The sequence below is a fragment of the Meles meles genome, chromosome 13 (genome assembly GCF_922984935.1).
Source record: "Meles meles chromosome 13, mMelMel3.1 paternal haplotype, whole genome shotgun sequence".
In the NCBI taxonomy this organism is placed as follows: Eukaryota; Metazoa; Chordata; class Mammalia; order Carnivora; family Mustelidae; genus Meles; species Meles meles.
The window spans coordinates 57,025,748-57,042,231 of record NC_060078.1 but is presented as its reverse complement, the minus strand read 5'-3'; the positions used below and the strand labels follow the sequence as shown (position 1 = coordinate 57,042,231).

The 16,484-nt window shown below is 42.1% G+C and overlaps 1 protein-coding gene across 4 annotated transcripts in view; it reads left to right on the top strand.

The window, feature by feature from the left end:
* Nucleotides 1–16,484, top strand: part of MMS19 (MMS19 homolog, cytosolic iron-sulfur assembly component) — a 33,013-nt gene that overhangs the window by 10,233 nt on the left and 6,296 nt on the right. For 2 of the 4 annotated variants that reach the window (XM_046027624.1, XM_046027626.1), the window contains exons 2-17: nucleotides 2,383–2,431; nucleotides 5,644–5,744; nucleotides 6,504–6,589; nucleotides 6,972–7,046; nucleotides 7,451–7,520; nucleotides 7,898–8,026; nucleotides 8,117–8,178; nucleotides 12,477–12,563; nucleotides 13,023–13,097; nucleotides 13,706–13,783; nucleotides 14,315–14,453; nucleotides 14,706–14,860; nucleotides 15,113–15,191; nucleotides 15,456–15,581; nucleotides 15,953–16,034; nucleotides 16,337–16,437. In XM_046027624.1, coding sequence (XP_045883580.1) covers nucleotides 2,383–2,431; nucleotides 5,644–5,744; nucleotides 6,504–6,589; nucleotides 6,972–7,046; nucleotides 7,451–7,520; nucleotides 7,898–8,026; nucleotides 8,117–8,178; nucleotides 12,477–12,563; nucleotides 13,023–13,097; nucleotides 13,706–13,783; nucleotides 14,315–14,453; nucleotides 14,706–14,860; nucleotides 15,113–15,191; nucleotides 15,456–15,581; nucleotides 15,953–16,034; nucleotides 16,337–16,437 — 1,494 coding nt within the window. The other 2 variants (XM_046027625.1, XM_046027627.1) reach the window with 2 other exon arrangements.

Below are 16,484 nucleotides of genomic sequence, written 5' to 3'. Positions count from 1 at the left end.
CACCCAAGCACCCCTATTTAGCTGTTTTTTTACTGATGGCCATTTGTTGTTTGAAGTTATTTGCTGTTACAAGTAACTCTTAATGAATAACCTTGTACATGCATTATTTTGCACTTTCACAAGTATATGGGATAAATTTTTAAAAGATTCCCTGGATTAAAGCATATGTACACTTGTAATTTTTATTCAAGACATTGTCAAATTGCCCTCCATAAAGAGTTTATGCCAATTTATACTCTACCTACAATATATAAGACTGCCTATTTCTGCATACCATCACAAAACATGGGTGTGTTACAAAGTTTTTTTTTTTTTTTATCTCTGCCAACCTAGTATGTTAAATACAAAGTTTTTATATAGTTTAATTTGCATTTCGGGGGTGAATATGGGTATCTTCTGTAGAAAGCCGGTTCATTTTTTTTTTGGTTTTGTCCATTTTTAAATTCCTTTTAAAATATATAGTGTGTTCTTAGTTTCAGAGGTAGAGTTCAGTAATTCATATTTGCTGGGTGTATAATACCCAGTGCTCATTATATCACATGCCCTCCCTACTGCCTATCACCAAAGTCACCCCATCCCCCTGCCCTTTTCCCCTCCAGCAACCCTCACTTGGTTTCTTTTCTTTTCTTTTCTTTCTTTTTTAAGATTTTATTTATTATTTGAGACAGAACACGAGCTGGGGATAGGGGCAGAAGGATCATGACCTAAGCAGAAGGCAGATGCTTAACCGAGCAACCCAGGCGCCCCTATTTCCTATGATTAAGAGTCTCTTATGGTTTATCTCCCTCTCTGATTTTTTGTTTTTTTATTCTTCTCTCTCTTCCCCTATGCTCTTCTGTTTTGTTTCTTAAATTCCACAAGTGAGTGAAATCATATAATTGTCTTTCTCTGATTGACATATGTTTCTTAGCATAATACCCTCTAGTTGCATCCATGTCATTGCAAATGGCAAGATTTCATTTTTTGATGGCTGAGTGATATTCCTGTGTGTGTGTGTGTGTGTGTGTGTGTATCACATTTCTTTATTCATTCATCTCCTTGTTGATCTTTTTCTCATTGATTTGTAGAAGCTCTTTATATGTTGTCAAAAAAGCCCTTTGTTACAAGAATAATTGCAAATACGTTTTCCTAGTTTGTCTTATGATGTATTTTTGTTTGTTTTTACCCTGCAGAAAGTCCACTTTTTTTTAATGTAGCTGATTTTAACCAGTCTTTCTTTTTTTTTTCTTAATTAAGGCTTTTGAGTTTTATGTTATATTTAGGAATTTTCTCATATCTTTTTTTAAATCCATTTGAAAAGTTGACTTTGATGAATGATTTATAGCCAGGATTTTTTTCCCAAATATTTACCCAATCATTCCAGCACCATTTGTTAATAGTCCGTTTTTTCCTATTAATTGAAGTAGGATTGAAATAGGAAAAATATGCATTTGTATCTCTTTCAGGAATGTATTCTATTTCTGTACCATTGATTTCTTTGTTTAAATATGAACTCATACTATACTGGTTGTCTTTTGGTTTTTTTTTACTTTTGCTCTAGAAATCTTCAAGTATATTCAAAAGTACCCACACAAAAAAGTACACACTAATTTAGTAATTGTGACTTTATAACAATTTTTTAGTATCTGGAGGCTCCACCTTCCTTTCTGCCCCCATTACTCTTTCAGAATTTGCCTAATTATGTTATTTTTTGCACTTTAACTTTAGAAAAAGCTTATCTAGTTCCTCCCAAAATAAAACTTCTACCAGTATTTTTACAGAGATTATCTTAAAATTATTTGGGGAAATATGTCATCTTGGAGTCTTTCATGAATATGACATGCTTTTGATTTGTTCGAATTTTCTTTTATTAATCTTCACTGGTGCTTTAAAGTTTTCACTATTCAGATCTTTTTTTTTTTTTTTTTTTTTTTTTTTTTTTTTTTCAGTTTATATCTAGGTATTTTTCTCTCCCTGCTCCCCTCCTTTTTTTTTTGCTATGATATATAAGGTTTTTTTTTTTTTTCTTGAGACCATTTTACAGGGTATTGTGTGTATATATGTATATGTGAGGGTTTTTAATTTCAGAATATTAATTTTGTACCCAGCTAGCCTTTTGAATTACTTTACTTGTAGTATTTTTTCAATTATTTCTCCTGGATTTTCAAGGTATATAGTCATATTATCTACAAATGATATGTTTATTTCCTTTTCAGTTTTTACAGTTGAAGTGGCGTGTTTGAAGTGCTTTAGTAATACCTCTCATGTAGAAGGGGCTCTTGGCAAGAATAGTTGGCCCCAAGGTACAAACCCTAGGGTAGGCGGAAACATTGGTAATTAGAGCCTTTGAACCCTAGGACTGCGTTTTGTTTTTTCATGTTTTTTTTCTTTTGTTTCCTCTAGATGTGAAATCTGGAAGCTATACAGTGTTGCAAGTGGTGGAAGCCCTCGGGTAAGAGGCTCTGTTGTTGAGGGCCCTTCTCTAACCCTGCCTGTGCACTCTGAAAGGTTATTTTTGTACACTCCGGGTTTCCTGGCACTGACTGGTCCTGAATTTCTCCTCTGTAGCCCAACACCCCACTTTCTTATCAGTACTTCAATCTAAGCCTGTGTTTGTCCTGAAATAAGTTTTATGCCACCTGACTAAAGTTCCTAAGGAAGTGTTGGAAGTTTCCTGATCAGCCCACAGGTGTGGGGTGAGATGGGTGGTTGAAGGCCATCAACTGTTAATTAGAGCTGGGATTCCTCCTGTGCTTCTCAAAAGACCCACCTGCCCCATGGGATTCTGGTCAGCATGGCTCTGACTCAGAGCTGCTCCTGGGCTCTGCCTGGGGAGTTGCCAGGAAGCTGACTTTGCCCCAGATCCTCATTATAGGAAAAGGCTTGGGGAAACAGCTGGAAAATCAGTATTAAAACCAGATATCCAAATACCAGAGGAAGTATGTTCTTGTAGTCTGATGTCTGCTTTTCTCCTATTTTATACTTGGTAGATCATCTAAATTGACAAGTCTTATTTGCAAAGGTTGTGTTTTTTTTTTTTTTTTTTTTAAGATTTTATTTATTTATTTGACAGAGAGAAATCACAAGTAGACAGAGAGGCAGGCAGAGAGAGAGAGAGAGGGAAGGAGGCTCACTGCTGAGCAGAAAGCCCGATGCGGGACTCGATCCCAGGACCCTGAGATCATGACCTGAGCCAAAGGCAGCAGCTTAACCCATTGAGCCACCCAGGCGCCCCGCAAAGGTTGTTAACTGTCACAGCCAGCTTGTCTTCTGAAGCAGAAAACTAGAAAATTGGGAGGGTGGGGTGGAATGTAGGTCACTGTTATGCATCTTTCCCACATAAGAGACCATTTGGCCTTTCTGCACACGTGGCCTTGGTCCATTAAAAAAAACAGCTTAATATATATGATATATGTAATTTAAATATGTAATTCATATCAATTTTTATATATGATATCTGTAATTAATATATTACAAAGTTCATTTTTTGTGTATTCACAGATTTGTGCAACCCTTACTTCAGTCAATTTTAGAACATTTTCATTGCCTCAAAAAAAAACTCCATGCCCATTAGCAGTCAGTATTCCCTCCTCAGCTCAGCCCCTGGCAACCACTAACTTACTTTCTACCTCTGTGGATTTGCTAGTTTTCAAAATTTCATATAAACAGAATCATACAACATGTAACCTTTGTGACTGGTTAATTTAACTTAGGATAATGTTTTCAGAGTTTATCCCTGTTGTATCTCTTGTGAATACTTCATTTCTTGCTGAAAAATAATCTGGTATATGAATATACCACTTTTTTTTTTTAAAGATTTTGTTTATTTATTTGACAGAGATCACAAGTAGGCGAGAGGCAGGCAGAGAGAGAGAGAGGAGGAAACAGGCTCCCTGCGGAGCAGAGAGTCTGATGCGGGCCTCGATCCCAGGACCCTGAGATCATGACCTGAGCCGAAGGCAGAGGCTTAACCCACTGAGCCACCCAGGCGCCCTGAATATACCACATTTTGTTCAACAGTTCATCCAGTGCTGGTTATGGGTTGTTTCCAAATTTGGGGTATTCTGAATAATGCTGCTGTGAGCATTTGTGTACCTTGGTCCATTTTTAAATGCATAGTTTTCTACTGAACAGGGTCCTTTCGACAAGATCCTATTCTAGGGATCCTGTCAAGGGTGATTTTATTTTGGCCCCTTTATCTGTAGTTACAGATATCCTTATCCTTGAGATTTCAGTCTAATGTCTGGGTCAGCTCTCCTTCAGAGATCTTCTACTACATACAATTACAATTAGATTTCTTCTAGTATGTTTAAATGTAATCTATATAAGAGCTCTTTTAAAATAAATCACCATGGGGCGGCTAGGTGGCTTAGTAGGTTGAAGCCTCTGCCTTCAGCTCGGGTCGTGGTCCCAGGGTCCTGGGGTCGAGCCCCGCATCCGGCTCTCTGCTTGGCGGGGAGTCTGCTTCCTCCTCTCTGTGTGTCAAATAAATAAATAAAAATCTTTAAAAAAAATAATAATAAAAAAATAATAATAATAATAAAATAAAATAAAGTAAATCATCACCGTATTGGCTCAGTCCAGGTTTTCCCATTGGGCAATCTTAAATAGTTAAAACCTTTATTCTGGGGCGCCTGGGTGGCTCAGTTGGTTAAAGCCCCTGCCTTCGGCTCAGGTCATGATCCCAGGGTCCTGGGATCGAGCCCTGCATCGGGTTCTCTGCTCAGCAGGGAGCCTGCTTCCCTTCCTCTCTCTCTCTCTCTCTGCCTGCCTCTCTGCCTATTTGTGATCTCTGTCAAATAAATAAAAATAAAAAAATCTTTAAAAAAGAATACCTTAAAAAAAAACAAAAACCTTTATTCTGACCATCTTACTTTATAAACTTCCAATTATAAAGAATTTTTTTCCCCTAAGACCTTGGTTGCTCTCAGCATTTTTTCCTTAGCAGTAATATATTTATTCTCTGTTTTGGTAGAAGTTGCAGCTGCCCATCATCAGTTGAGCTCTGTGGGTAGCTGCTAAGCTCTGTCTCAGAGGAATGTCACTATCGTGTAAGAGTAAGCCCAATGCCCAGTCAGTGCCTAGAGATGGATCCTTCTGTTGGCTGTGGTTTCAGATGAGCCTCTAATGAATGCCAGCTCAATCTGAGGATTGGCTCTTTAGGCTCTGGCTTTACTATTATCTGTAACACTAGGCACCTACAGAATACCTTCCTGTGCTGTCTTCTATGCCCAAGGGGTAAGTGTGACTAATTTCAAAATACTTATTCCTTTAAAAGTTTGGTGGGGCACCTGGGTAGCTCAGTTGAGTATCCGACTCTTGATCTCAGCTCAGGTTGTGATCTCAGTGTTTTGAGTTCAGTTGCTGTGTTGGGCTCCACCTACTTAAAAAACAAACAAACATGGGGCTCCTCTGTGGCTCTGTCAGTTGAATGTCTGACTCTTGATTTCAGTTCAGGTCATGATCTCAGGGTGGTGAGACTGAGCCCTATGTCAGGCTCCATGCTTAGCATGGAGTTAGATTAAGATTCTCTCCTCTCATTCTCCCTCTCCCCTGACTCGTATGTGCGCGTACTCTCTCTCTCCCGTAAATAAATAAAATAATTTTTTTTTAAAGGTATAAACAGGGTTATGTCAGGCTCTCTCTATCCTTACTTTCCCCCAGGTCCTCTCTAGAAAATCCAGAACCCCGAACTCGGGCACGAGGAATCCAGCTTCTGTCACAGGTGCTACTCCAGTGTCAGTCCTTGCTCCTGGAGAAGGAAGGTACTGGCATCACTAGTAGGAGTGTCTTCCTGGATTGCTGAGCCAAGGCCCTCCTTGTCTATTCAAGCCAACTTTACAGGGAGGGAGGAAAGAAGGGAGGACACAAGGAATCTGTGGACTACTAATTCAGCATCTTCATTCCTCACTGGTATATGTGGCAGAAATAAGAATCGGGACTGAAGACACTGGGATTTCAAATGTAGCCTTGGACATTTTTTCAGTGTATCTTTCCCTCTCTGTAAAATGGACAAAGTAGTGCTTCTTAGATGGAGTGGAAAAGTATGTAATGCTTTGAAATCTCAAGGAAAAAAGCCAACGACTTAAGTTTTTTTCTATAGCATAGTAGGCAAACCACAACCTGTTTTTATAAATAAAGTTCTATTAGCCTGTAGCTGCACCCATTTATTTACCTCCTGTTTATGTTGCTTTTATGTTACAGCCAGTTTAGTGGTTGTGACTGATACTTTGTCCTGCAAGCCTAAGATATTTACTCTCTGACGCTTTGAGAAAGTTTGCCAACTCCGGTTCTGTAGAAAGGAAGTTCTGGGGTAAAAGTGGGTTCAACTGTGGACCTATGTGAGAATGGATAATAAAAAGATGTTCATGTATTTTCCTAACTGACCAAGGCACCCTCTAATGGGAGTGCATGGGACCTATTACAAAGGAGAAAATTTGTAGTGAAGCTCAAACAGAAACAGCCTTTACAGACTTTAGGAAGGAGCCTGTCTAAAATAATGGCTACATTTCTGGTCTGTGCAGTGGTACACCTGATCCTATTTTATGAGAACCGGCTGAAGGACCATCATCTTGTGATCCCATCTGTCCTGCAAGGTTTGAGGGCACTTGTGAGTTCTCCTTCCTTTTCGCTACGTACTGTGGTTGCAGAATCCCTGTTCCAGTGAATTCTGTTCTTGTCCTTTGGGGGTGAGACTCCCAAGTGCTGAGGAGCAAATGCCCAAATGTGGGACTAAGCTAGTGTCAGCTAACTTCACTTCTGTTTATGGTCTAGAGAGTAAAAATGTTCTGGGGGGACTGGAATTCAGAACCAAAGTGGAAGGAGCTGCAGAGAACTAATGAGATTGAGAAAAGGGACCACGTTTCACACTCTTAGCACTGTTTCCTAAACCTGGATGTTGTGTTTCCCACTGTAGCTAATTAGACCTCTTTTGGGATTGTCTTCAAGGCTGGAATTCCCTCCATGCTCACACATCTCCTCTTCTCCCCCAGAGCCTGTGCGTGGCCGTGCCTCCAGGGCTGGCTGTCTCTGTGCTTAAAGCTATCTTCCAGGAAGTCCACGTCCAGGTGAGTGAAGACGGTCACTTTTATATTCTCTGTCTTCCAGCTCTGACATATATGATAAGGATTAGGTGGCAAAAAACTACTGCCTTCTAAGTCCTGAACTTTTTAAAGTCTTTGACCATGTTTACATGCTAGTCTTTGCTACTCTATGTAGAGAAGGAGCCAGGCCATTATGTCTGGCCTCTGTCCTCTCACATGTGAAGAAAGTAAAGCAGACAGATTTTGGTTATTGGCCCCACTGCTAGGCCAATAGCCATATTCTTTCTCTACATTTCTTCTTAGGTTCATCTTCTGTTTATATAAAGAGCACTGTCCACTTAGAGATTGTGAAGCAGGAAGTAGTTTTGTCCACTTAGATATCCTTTGAGCACTTTCTTTACTTAGTTCCGGTCTCTTCCACCCCCAAGTCTCTGCTGCAGGTGGACCGACACACAGTCTACAGTATCATCACCAACTTCATGCAAACCCGTGAAGAAGGTAAGAGGCAGTGCTCTTTGGCAAGTCTGAAAAGCAAGCACATTCTTTTTCACCCCTTTACCAGGACTCATGTTTAGCCTGGAAGTCATATAGGAGACCTAACACTCTGAAAAGAATGAAGGGAAACTGAGAGGTCCACTCATTCCCAAGTAAAGAAATGGTAGAGTTTGGGCTAATATTTTAAATTCTTACCTCTAACAGTTATATATTGATACACATCTCTTCTTCACTGTGTACTCTTGGAGTAGGAAAACAAAAAATGTCTGCTGTGGGAGGCAGCAAAGGTGGGATAGCCATAGTAGAGGGAGAACACAAGCCAGAAGAAAGCCCAGCTTTCTATCTCAAGGGAGGGTAGTGACCTATTCTTTCCTCCCCAGAGCTGAAGGGCCTTGGAGCTGACTTCACCTTTGGCTTCATCCAGGTAATGGATGGGGAAAAGGATCCGCGAAATCTTCTGGTGGCTTTCCGCATCGTCCATGACCTCATCTCCAGGGACTATAGCCTGGGTACGTCCATATAGCCTTGAATTAGCTGGTGAGGGCATGTCTGATGAGTGAAAATTATAAGTTGATCTCATTGTTTCTCTGTTACCTTAGGGCCCTTTGTGGAGGAGTTGTTTGAAGTGACATCGTGTTACTTCCCTATTGATTTTACCCCTGTAAGTAGCCCTTTTTATTCGTTCATTCATTTGTTCATTGATTCATTTGAATATCCTTGAGTCTTCCTATGAGTCAGGTCCAGTTATCTAGGCACTGAAGGGACAGCAATGAACAAAGGAGACAATCCCTGCCCTCACTAGCTTAAGTTTTAGTAAACTGGGCACTGGAGAAGCATTTGCCATCAGAGGAAGGATTCAATTCAGTGGGTATTTGGGGGCTCCTTAAACTCCTTAACAGTGTGCTTAGTGGTGAGGGCTACAGGATTGTAAAACGTAGTTCCTGCCCTTGAAGGCTGAAACATTTAAGTAACAATACAGGATTTGGGACCAAAACAAGTGGTGGTATAGCTGTTCAGAGAAGACCAGGTTCAATGTGAGCTAGAGTAGTCAGGAAGGACTTCACAGATAAGATCGGATTTCAGTTGGTTTCCGAGGAACGGTAGAATATAATCCTGGAGTCTGAGGGGTGATGTCAGGCAGAAAAAACAAATTGACAAAACGAAGAAGACCCAGTTGAGCACAGTATATACAGCATGCTCTGACCCCCTTGGACCTTCCTCCCACTCTGCATCTTGATATCCCTTCTACTTTCAAAAACTCAAGAGTCTCACCACTGTATGGATAGGCATGGGTATGTGTACTGCAAGCGTTCGTGGTTTCAAAGAAATGAAAGGAGTTAAATCACAGCACACCAAGTAACATCTGAGTATTGACTTCTGGTGTTTTTAAAGTTACACAGCCGTCTTTGCCGCAGGGAATTGCTTCCCAGCTTATTCCAATTGACACCATGGTTGTTGGGGCCACCTCTTTTCTAAAATTCTCTTCATCTTTTCTGTAGTGGTCTTCACTACTTCTAACTCAGAAGAACTTACGTCTTTTGAAATCTTGAAAGCTCTTTATCAGGACACCAGGTTTCTCTGTTCTTGCTTTTTTGTTTGTTTTGAAAAGATAATACATTTATAGGATCCAAAATCTAAATGGTGTAAAAAGGTGAAAAGTATATCTACCATCATTTCTTTCTCTGTTGTCCACCAGTTTTTATCAATTATGTCTGTATTTTACAGAACTTTTCATCCATATATAAGCAAATGCTCCCCTACCCCTCCCAGTGGCAGCATATGAATACACTTCTCCTGTACTTGGCCTTTTTCACTTTAGTATACCTTGAGAGAGTACTCTGTATCAGTAAATAAATTAGTTCTTTGTTCATTATGGCTGCATAGTATTCCTTTCACTGGGAATACCTAATTAATTTCACTAGTCCTCTGTGGAATAAATGTTAACTAATCTTGTGTTACAGGCAACGCTGCAATTTACATATCCTATGCATATATCATTTCACATATATATGCATGTATATGTGAAGGACAAATTCCTAAAAGTGGAGTTGCTGGTATAGGGCAGGAAAGAGTATGTCATTCACTTTTTTGAAAGGTAATAGAGTGAGCATGATTCAACATTAAAGGATAGGGACATGAAGCCTTTTTATACCCCTTTTCTGCCGCCACCCATTTTCCTTTTAGAGCTGATCACTGCGCCTAACTGCTTATGCATTTCCTCAGATATTCCAGGCAAAAAAAAAGTTAGATAATGATAGGACAATTTCTCTTATTCAAGCAGATTTTTTTTTAAGCTAACTATCCCGAGATCAAGCATCGCATGCTCTACCTGAGCCAGCCAGGTGCACCTCAAGCAGATTTTTGTATGTTCTTCTGCACTTCAGTCTATATGGGAAGCAAAAAGCTCTTATCAACTAAAATGACACACCTGGCTTTAGTGTAACTCTTTGTTACACTGAGGAAGTATTCTTTATGGTCCTGTCAATCCCTTTTAGCCCTATGCCATCATCATAGTGGGTCGTATCAGTGTAAGTGATGGTTCCTTTGATTTTCACTATGCATATGTGCTCACTGTAGCAGGGGTGGGCAGATTTTTTGTAAAGGACCAGATAGTGACTATTTTAGGCTTTGCAAGTTGTATCTTTTCTGTCTCAACTCTTCAATTCTGCTGTTCTAACACAAAACGGCCATAGACACTGGAATGTTGTAATGTCTGTATTGCAATAAAACTCTATAGGCATGGAAATTTATTGTTTTTTAAAGATTTTATTTATTTGACAGAGATCACAAGTAGGCAGAGAGGGGGGAAAGGAGGCTCCCTGCTGAGCAGAGAGCCTGATGGGGGGCTCGATCCCAGGACCCTGAGATCATGACCTGAGCTGAAGGCAGAGGCTTAACCCACTGAGCCACCCAGGCACCCCTAGGCATGGAAATTGAAATGTCATATAATTTTTATGTGTCACAAGGTATTATTCTTTTGGGGCTGCCTGGATGGCTTAGTTGGTTAAGCGTCTGCCTTCGGCTCGGGTCGTGATCTCAGGGTCCTGGGATTGAGCACCATGTCAGGCTCCGCATTCAGCAGGGAGTCTGCTTCTCCCTCTCCCTCAGCCCCTCCCCCCCTCCACTCATATTCTCTCTCCCTCTCTCTCTCTCAAATAAATAAAATCTTAGCAAAAAAAAAAGAAAAGTGCTTTTGATTTTTTCCCCGAAACCATTTAAAAGTGGAAAAATCAGAAGATTGAGAGTACACTTATCTTGATGATCACCAAGTAATATATAGAATCACTGAATAACTGTATTGTACACCTGAAACTAATTTAACACTGCAAGCTACACTGGAATTAAAAAAATGTAAAAACCATCCTTAACCATACATACAGTCTCAAGTGGTTGCTTCCTGCTCCTAGTGCAAAGGAAATACTGAATCTTCCTTCTTCATCATCCTTGGGATTCCTTTATCCTTGCTTTCAGATTAGGAACACTTATTTTCTCAGGCCCTTTACTGTACTTTTATCTCTAAGATTAGAGATGTCTGTCATACCTTCTCCAGAGAATTAAACCTCCAGATTCTGCCAGAGAAAGGGAGGAGCTAGGAAGCAATCTAGGTGGTCGGATTGCTTCTCTAACCCCACTCGCAACTCCAAAGGCACCTGTTACTGCCAATTGCAAAGCTTTTTGACAGCTAAAGTGTATATGGGTAGTTACTCAGCTTTTTCCAAATCTCCTAAGGATTTTGTTGTCTTAACTCTGTTGAGTCATTTTCTTATCCCTCTGCTTTTCAGCTTCTAAAATTTTATTGCCAGGACCTCTTAACCTATTTAACCTATTTTCTTCAACCTAGAGCTCTATGTCTTTTTCTTTTTAACTTTTAATTAATTTTTTTTTTTAAGTGATCTTCTATACCCAGTGTGGGGCTTGCACTCACAACCCCAAGATCAAGAGTTGCATGCTCTACCAATTGACCAAGACAGGTGTCCCTAGCTTTATGTTTTGTTTTAGTAATTTTTTTTTTAAGATTTTATTTATTTATTTGAGAGAGAGCACAAGCCAGGGGGAGGTGGGGAGGGAAAAGCAGCCTCCCTGCTAAGCAAGGAGCCCAGTGCAGGACTCGATCCCAGGACCCTGGGATCATGACCTGAGCTTTACAGACTGAGCCACCCAGGTGCCCTAGCTTTATGTCTTAAAAGAAAATCCCTTTGCTGTATTTTTGGTGTTGCTTCTAAAGCGGAAAAGGAAAATGTGATACATGTTTTCAGTCTGGCTTTTGACACAAACCATCACTGCTTTTTTATGTTCCCAGAATTATACCTTTTTTTATAAGGGTGAAAAAATAGAAATGTCCATCAAAGGGGAATTATTTAAATAAATTTTGGCTCAATATACAGTGAAATAGTATCAGCCACTAAACCTAATGTTGTGAAAGAATAGTTTAATACCATAGAAAAATGGACCTAATATATTAAGTAAGAAAAAAGATCATAAATCATGTGTTCAGAACCATCAGGGCACTGGGTGTTGTACATAAACAATGAATCTTGGAACACTACATCAAAAACTAATGATGTATTTTATGGTGACTAACATAACATAATAAAAATAATAATAAAAAAATAGATGTGTATATATTTTAAAGAGAAAATAGTGTCTACTAATATATAATCACAATATATAGAGAGAGAAGAAAGTAATGTACCAGAAAGTCAGGGTGCTTCTCTCTTGAGTGGCAAGATGATCGCTCAGATAGAAAATAAATGCCCAAAAAAAAGAAAAAAGAAATGCCCAACAGACAGAAATTCCCAAGGAGTGTGTAAGCATGTCTTCCTGCTGGGGCCTCCTGTCACACTGTTCTGTCAGATTGGATGTAAATAGCACCTATTCTGCAGGATTGCTGAGTTGAATCCTGTGTCCAAGGGTGGTCTGAAGAGTTGTACAGACCCTTGGCTCTCCTTTCTTTTCCAGCCACCTAATGATCCCCATGGTATCCAGAGAGAAGATCTCATCCTGAGTCTTCGAGCTGTGCTGGCTTCTACACCGCGATTTGCCGAGGTGGGTTAGCCAAGGTTAGGTATGTAGCCTCTGCTCAGAGAAGACTCTGAAGAAAGAACAGTAAGAACATGGGGAAAAAAGAAAGATCCAGAATGCATTTTTGGGGTATGGGATCCTGCAAGTATCTTCAGGCTTATGTGGCAAGTATCTTCAGATCTTCAAAGTAGAAACCTGTACCGTTATTTGTTTAAAATCATAATCTAATCCCTATATGGCACTATGTTCTAAAGTCCTGTAGTGTTGCCAACTAGCTCGTTTTTCAGGTTAACTGGGAATCTGGCCACAGCTTGGCAGGAGGGTTGGTTTATAGTCACAACTCCTGACTCAACTCTTTGTAGCTCTTTCATGTAGCCCCTAGCTCCTGGGGACTGGTGGTAACAAAGATGTAGTTGACCTTGGTTCCTTAGAGTGGCTAAGATACACCTGCCTCAAGCTTTAGTTCTTCCTTCTCTCCCACAGTTCCTGCTGCCCTTGCTGATTGAGAAGGTGGATTCTGAGATTCTGAGTGCCAAGCTGGATTCTCTGCAGACTCTGGTGAGGGCTTTCTCTTTTTCCAGGGTCCAGCTGCCTTTAGACAATATAGAGGTACCAAACAAGTGTAGCCACGGTCAGGGAGTAGTTCAGTGGCCCTCATGAGAGGGATACCCAGCATCCAGGGCTAAATGTTGACCCAAAGCCCTCCCAGCTACATACTGTCTGGTCCAATAGTAACTGAGTGGCAGCTAAGGAAAGACTAATGAGAGCTCCTTTTTTTTTTTTTTTTTTTTTTAAAAGATTGTATTAATTCCGTTTGAGGGAGAAAGAGAATGAGTGAGGGAGAGAGAGAAGCAGACTCCCCACTGAGCAGGGAGCCCGATATGGGGCTCAATCGCAGGACCCTGAGATCATGACCCGAGCAAAAGGCTGACACTTAACCAGCTGAGCCACCCAGGTGCGCCAGGGCTCCTTCTTTATGCTTGCTTTCCATCAGTCAGGTGATGTGGGTGATGAACTCCCATTTTTCTGTGACCTGATTGGATTCTTACAAAATTCTGCTGGTTCTGCTAAGAGCCATGCTCCTTCAGGTGCCATTATGCTGAGGTAACCGCATGTCCTGGACGTCCGATGGTGTAGCTAGCTGATACCTACACTTTTCTTGGCAGAATGCTTGTTGTGCTGTGTACGGACAGAAGGAACTAAAGGACTTCCTCCCTAGCCTTTGGGCTTCTATCCGCAGAGAGGTGAGTGTTAATTAGATTAACTCACTACTATTCATTCCCAGTTGTCAGGCATGAGGGGAATTAACACCCTGTCCTTTTCCCTGTTGCAAGCCAGTAAGGAGGCATACTTCTAGTTGAATGACAGGGGAGAAAGTCCCTACATAGGGTCAGCTGTTTGGTGATGGCACACAGTCACCTTTGTGTAGTGCCCACTTCCTGTCCTTCCATGGTAAGGAGCATAGGTCATGGTGCCTCTGGCACCATACTTAATAAGGGGGGAGGGCAGAGGAAGAGACTTAGGAAAGAGGATCCCAGCAGCCACTGCTCCAAGTTGGTATCCTGTTTCTTAAAAAATACATGTATCAATTCTAGTGGGACTAAGGACTTGGTGAAAATACACCCGCTGAGAAGAAACTCACTGTAGGTGTTAATTTCCATTGCTCTGCCCTAAAGGCTTTCAAAGCCAACCTCCCAAGGGAAATAGACAGTGGGTGGGTGGGCTCTCACCTGGTGCAGGCTCACCTCAGTAGCCATGGGATCCCTCCCTGACAGGTGTTCCAGACGGCAAGTGAGCGGGTGGAGGCCGATGGCCTGGCGGCCCTCCACTCTCTGACTGCGTGTTTGTCTCGCTCTGTGCTGAGAGCAGATGCTGAGGACCTCCTTGACTCCTTCCTTAGCAACATTCTACAGGGTAATGGGGCCATGGCAGCCAGAAAGGGGGTTGAGCACAACAGAAAGAAGTTCCTTAAGGCCAATGACCTTTTATGAGTAGCCCTCCATGTTCAGTGACTTGGGTGCTAGAGCCCTACTTTGAATTGAAAACACTTTGAGTGGTAACTGCTAGCAAACTGTCCCAGGTCTCAGTCTCTAACGTCTGTGGACTGCCGGGGAGTCAGGCAGCATTCAGCCTGCTCCCCAGGTCTGTGACGTGCTGCCTCTCTAGACTGCAGGCACCATCTATGTGAACCGGACATGAAACTGGTGTGGCCTAGTGCCAAACTATTGCAGGCAGCTGCAGGTGCATCTGCCCGGGCCTGTGACCACATCACCGGCAACGTGTTGCCTTTATTGCTGGAACAGTTCCACAAGCATGGTCAGGTAAGGAAACGGAATCTTTTGAAGGAAAGATGGGATCTCTACTAGGATCCCTTTCACAGAGAGAGAGCTAAGTGTTGAGCTTGTCCCAGATAGTGGATATTGGGTTTTGCTCTCATCAGTTGTTGCTGGTTCCCTTGTTCACTCTCTTTCTGATACACTTACATAAAAGGATAATTCTCCCTGTTTCGAGAGGAGCAGGACTGAAATCCTTTAAAATATTCTTTGACCCCCACACACCTTAAAACATTACAGAGCAACCAGCGACGGACAATCCTTGAAATGATCCTGGGTTTCTTGAAGCTGCACCAGAAATGGAGCTATGAAGACAAGGGTGAGATACCTTCCAGGTGTGGTGTCCTGAGCTGAGCACTGTATTCCTGTAAAGGATGGCAGGCAAAGAATGCTACAGAGAAGCACTCTAGAACCTGAGGTTGTAGCACAAGAGAACACTCAGCAGATGAAGCCTGTTTATTTTTTCCCAGTGTACCTCCTAGAGACACCCAGTGGATTAAGTTCTTTGAATCTTGCCCCAAGTTATCTTTGTATCACTGCTGAGTCAGGGCTCCCCTCTAACCTGGACTCTGTCTGTCCCTAGATGAAAGGCCGCTGAATGGCTTCAAGGACCAGCTGTGCTCACTGGTGTTCATGGCTCTGACAGACCCCAGCACCCAGCTTCAGCTTGTTGGCATCCGTACATTCGCAGTTTTGGGTGCCCAACCAGGTATACTTAAGAGAAAGAGAAAAGGAAGGGTATTGGTCGTTCCTTGAGATTTTCTGTCTTCAGTGAAGAGCAACCTTAATTCCCTGGTTCTCAATGTAACTGTGGGTGATTTGAATTTTTTTTTTTTAAAGATTTGAGAGTGCATAAGCAGGGGGAGGGGCAGAGAGACAAGCAGATATCCTGCTGAGCGGTAAGCCCCACAACACAGGGCTCGATCCCAGGACCCTGAGATCATGACCTAAGCCAAAGCCCACAGCTAAACTGACTGAGCCATCCAGGCGCCCCGTAGTTTAGGATTTCTAACAGGACTGGGAAGGGTTTTGGTGGTTACAGAGGAAGAAAGATGAGGTTTGTGTTTCTTTCTAACACAGATCTCCTCTCTTCCGGAGACTTGGAGCTGGCAGTGGGTCACTTGTACAGACTGAGCTTCCTGGAGGAGGACTCCCAGAGTTGGTGAGAATCAAAAGCAGCGAGATAGAGCAAGCTGTTCCAGGGCTCTGTGCTTCTGACCCTTGAGTGTCCCTAGGGGAGGTGGGCCCTCTGCTTGACTCTGGCTACCAACTGATTGGACATATGCCAGACTTCTTTCTTTTGAGGCCATTAAAAAGCCCTGTCCAATTGGTGTAGGTACTTGAGTCCTGCTCTTTAGCAAGGCAGGCTTAGGAGCCCACACCCCTGAATCTGTCTAGTGGTAGGCTGAGGCAAGAAAACTATAGGCCAGGGCTCAGCTTTTGCCCATTTGCCCTGTGCCCCAGCAGGGTGGCAGCACTGGAAGCATCAGGAGCCCTGGCCACGCTCTATCCCATAGCCTTCAGTAGCCACCTGGTGCCCAAGCTTGCGGAGGAACTGCGCAGAGGTATGTGTCTCTGACCCTCTGTGGCTCACGCCTTCCCAGGGATGTTT